Genomic DNA, 3,938 nt, shown 5'->3' on the forward strand with positions numbered 1-3,938 from the left:
CCCCGTGTGTGTGTTGGGGGTGTTGGGGGGTGTCCCCTCTCTGGGTGCCACCCCCCCTGAGCACTGCCCACCCCCCCGCAGAAGCAGGATGTGGACGATGACACGGAGGAGCTGGAGATCGCCGTCGACAACACGGCGTTCATGGATGAGTTCTTCGCGGAGGTGATGGAGGGCAGGGGGGGGTGGGGGGAGCCAGATGTGGGGCTGGGGGGGTACGAGGTGGCCTCTTGTGTCTCCCCCCACCCCCCACCCCACCCTGCTATTGTCCTCGTCTTGTCTAGATCGAGGAGACCCGGCAAAACATCGACAAGATCTCGGAGAACGTGGAGGAGGCCAAGAAGCTCTACAGCATCATCCTCTCGGCCCCCATCCCTGAGCAGAGTGAGTGTGGTGGCCTTGTCCCCCTCCAGCCCTCCCTCCCCAGGTCCCCTTCTTGGGGACATTCCTGTGGTGGCTTCCCCATCTCACGTGCTGTGACCCCTCAGAGACCAAAGACGACCTGGAGCAGCTGACAGCAGAGATCAAGAAGATGGCCAACAGCGTCCGCAACAAGCTGAAAAGTGAGTGGCCGCGTCCCCACCGCCCCGTCACCCAGCCCCACGGGTCCCCCTGTCCCCATGGGAAGGGTGGGGTGTGCTGGGGACATGGGGACCGTGGGGTCTGGTGGGTGGGGAAGGTCCCTGATGGGTTGGGGTTTGGTTCCTCTCGCCAGGCATGGAGAGGAACATTGAGCAGGATGAGGCACGGTCCTCTGCTGACCTCCGGATACGCAAGTCCCAGGTGAGCTCCTGTCCTTGGGACCCTCTGCTGGGACTGTCCCCACCGTGTCACCCTGTCCTGAGCACCCTGTCCCACCTTGTCCCCCACAGGCTGGAGATGTGGCATGTCCTGGGTGTCCCCAGGTCCCCATCTCCATCTTCTGACCCCCACCCAGGGACAGCACCCTGTCCCCCATGGGCTAGAGATGTGGTGTGTCCTGGGTGTCCCCAGGTCTCCCATCTCCGTCCCCTGCCCCACCAGCACTCCCATGTCCTGAGCACCCTGTCCCACCCTGTCCCCCATGGGCTGGAGATGTGGCATGTCCTGGGTGTCCCTGGGTCCCCAACTCCATCCTCTGTCCCCACCAGCACCCCCAGGTCCTGAGCACCCTGTCCCCCATTGGCTGGAGATGTGACATGTCCTGGGTGTCCCCAGGTCTCCCATCTCTGCACCCTGTCCCCACCAGTACCCCCATGTCCTGAGCACCCTGTCTCACTCTGTCCCTCAAGGGCTGGAGATGTGACATGTCCTGGGTGTCCCCAGGTCCCCATCTCCATCCTCTGATCCCCCCCAGGTTCTGAGCACCCTGTCCCCCACAGGCTGGAGATGTGACATGTCCTGGGTGTCCCCAGGTCCCCATCTCCATCTTCTGACCCCCACCAGGTCCTGAGCGCCCTGTTCCCCATTGGCTGGAGATGTGACATGTCCTGGGTGTCCCCAGGTCTCCCATCTCTGCACCCTGTCCCCACCAACACCCCCATGTCCTGAGCACCCTGTCCCACTCTGTCCCTCAAGGGCTGGAGATGTGGCATGTCCTGGGTGTCCCTGGGTCCCCATCTCCATCCTCTGTCCCCACCAGCACCCCCAGGTCCTGAGCACCCTGTCCCACCCTGTCCCCCAGGGGCTGGAGATGTGGCATGTCATCGGTGTCCCCAGTTCTCCCATCTCCGTCCTCTGATCCCCCCCAGGTTCTGAGCACCCTGTCCCCCATTGGCTGGAGATGTGACATGTCCTGGGTGTCCCCAGGTCCCCATCTCCATCTTCTGACCCCCACCAGGTCCTGAGCGCCCTGTTCCCCATTGGCTGGAGATGTGACATGTCCTGGGTGTCCCCAGGTCTCCCATCTCTGCACCCTGTCCCCACCAACACCCCCATGTCCTGAGCACCCTGTCCCACTCTGTCCCTCAAGGGCTGGAGATGTGGCATGTCCTGGGTGTCCCTGGGTCCCCATCTCCATCCTCTGTCCCCACCAGCACCCCCAGGTCCTGAGCACCCTGTCCCACCGTCCCCTGCCCCACCAGCACTCCCATGTCCTGAGCACCCTGTCCCACCCTGTCCCCCATGGGCTGGAGATGTGGCATGTCCTGGGTGTCCCTGGGTCCCCAACTCCATCCTCTGTCCCCACCAGCACCCCCAGGTCCTGAGCACCCTGTCCCACCCTGTCCCCCAGGGGCTGGAGATGTGGCATGTCATCGGTGTCCCCAGTTCTCCCATCTCCGTCCTCTGATCCCCCCCAGGTTCTGAGCACCCTGTCCCCCATTGGCTGGAGATGTGACATGTCCTGGGTGTCCCCAGGTCCCCATCTCCATCTTCTGACCCCCACCAGGTCCTGAGCACCCTGTCCCCCACGGGCTGGAGATGTGGCATGTCCTAGGTGTCCCCAGGTCTCCCATCCCCATCCCCTGTCCCCAGCAGCACCCCGTCCCAGAGCACCATGTCTGGGTGCTCCCAGGCTTCATGTCCCTCTGCCCTGTCCCCAACACGCTGTCCTGTCCCCAAAACTCTGTCTTGTCCCCAACACTGGGACCTGTCCCCTGGTGGCCAGGGAGGTGCCATGCTCGGGGTGTCCCCAGTCTCATGTCCTTGTCCCCATCCCCAGCATGCAGTCCTGCCCCCTGGGGACTGAGGAGGTGCCACGTTCAGGGTGTCCCCAACGCTGTGTCCTGTCCCCTGGTGGCCAGGGAGGTGCCATGCCCAGTGTGTCCCCGTCCCCATGTCCCTGTCCCCGTCCCCAGCACTGGGTCCTGTCCCCTGAGGGTCAGGGAGGTGCCATGCCCAGGGTGTCCTCCAAGTAGGTGCCATGACTGGGTCCTGTTCCCTGTGGGTTGGGGAGATGCCATTCCCAGTGTGTCCCCAACCTCGTGTCCCCAACCCCACATCCCTGTCCCCGTCCCCAGCACTGGGTCCTGTCCCCTGAGGGTCAGGGAGGTGCCATGCCCAGGGTGTCCTCCAAGTAGGTGCCATGACTGGGTCCTGTTCCCTGTGGGTTGGGGAGATGCCATTCCCAGTGTGTCCCCAACCTCGTGTCCCCAACCCCACATCCCTGTCCCCGTCGCCAGCACTGGGTCCCGTCCCCTGGGACTGGGGACATTCCATTCCCAGTGTGTCCCCAACCCCGTGTCCTTGTCCCTGTCCCCTGCACTGTCCTGTCCCCCGGGGGTCGGAGAGATGCCATTCCCAGGGTGTCCCCAACCTCGTGTCCCCAGCCTTGTGTCCCCAACTCCATGTCCCTGTCTCCGTCCCCAGCACTGGGTCCTGTCCCCCGGGGGTCAGAGAGATGCCATTCCCAGTGTGTCCCCAACCTCGTGTCCCTGTCCCCATCCCCAGCACTGGGTCCTGTCCCCTGTGGGTTGGAGAGATGCCATTCCCAGTGTGTCTCCAGCCTTGTGTCCCCAACCCCATGTCCCTGTCCCCATCCCCAGCACTGGGTCCTGTCCCCTTGGGGGCCGGGGATGTGCCATCCCCAGGGTGTCCCCAACCCCGTGTCCCTGTCCCCATCCCCAGCACTGGGTCCTGTCCCCTTGGGGGCCGGGGATGTGCCATCCCCAGGGTGTCCCCAACCCCGTGTCCCTGTCCCCATCCCCAGCACTGGGTCCTGTCCCCTGTGGGTTGGGGAGATGCCATTCCCAGGGTGTCCCCATCCTCATGTCCCCAGCCTTGTGTCCCCAACCTCGTGTCCCCATCGCCAGCACTGTGTCCTGTCCCCCTGGGGGTTGGGGAGATGCCATTCCCAGTGTGTCCCCAACCCCGTGTCCCTGTCCCTGTCCCCAGCACTCGGTCCTGTCCCGCAAGTTCGTTGACGTCATGACCAAGTACAACGAGGCACAGGTGGATTTCCGGGAGCGCAGCAAGGGCCGGATCCAGCGCCAGCTGGAGATCAGTGAGTGCCCCCCCCTCCC

The 3,938-nt window shown here is 64.4% G+C and overlaps 1 protein-coding gene across 3 annotated transcripts in view; it reads left to right on the forward strand.

Moving 5' to 3' along the window:
* Positions 1–3,938, forward strand: part of STX3 (syntaxin 3) — a 13,698-nt gene that overhangs the window by 2,110 nt on the left and 7,650 nt on the right. For all 3 annotated transcript variants that reach the window (XM_014948888.1, XM_014948887.1, XM_014948886.1), the window contains exons 2-6: positions 82–162; positions 282–381; positions 486–560; positions 713–780; positions 3,811–3,919. In XM_014948888.1, the coding sequence (XP_014804374.1) occupies positions 82–162; positions 282–381; positions 486–560; positions 713–780; positions 3,811–3,919 (433 nt within the window). The remainder of the gene's footprint in view (positions 1–81; positions 163–281; positions 382–485; positions 561–712; positions 781–3,810; positions 3,920–3,938) is intronic.

Source organism: Calidris pugnax, unplaced genomic scaffold (genome assembly GCF_001431845.1).
Source record: "Calidris pugnax isolate Ruff unplaced genomic scaffold, ASM143184v1 scaffold107, whole genome shotgun sequence".
NCBI lineage: Eukaryota > Metazoa > Chordata > Aves > Charadriiformes > Scolopacidae > Calidris > Calidris pugnax.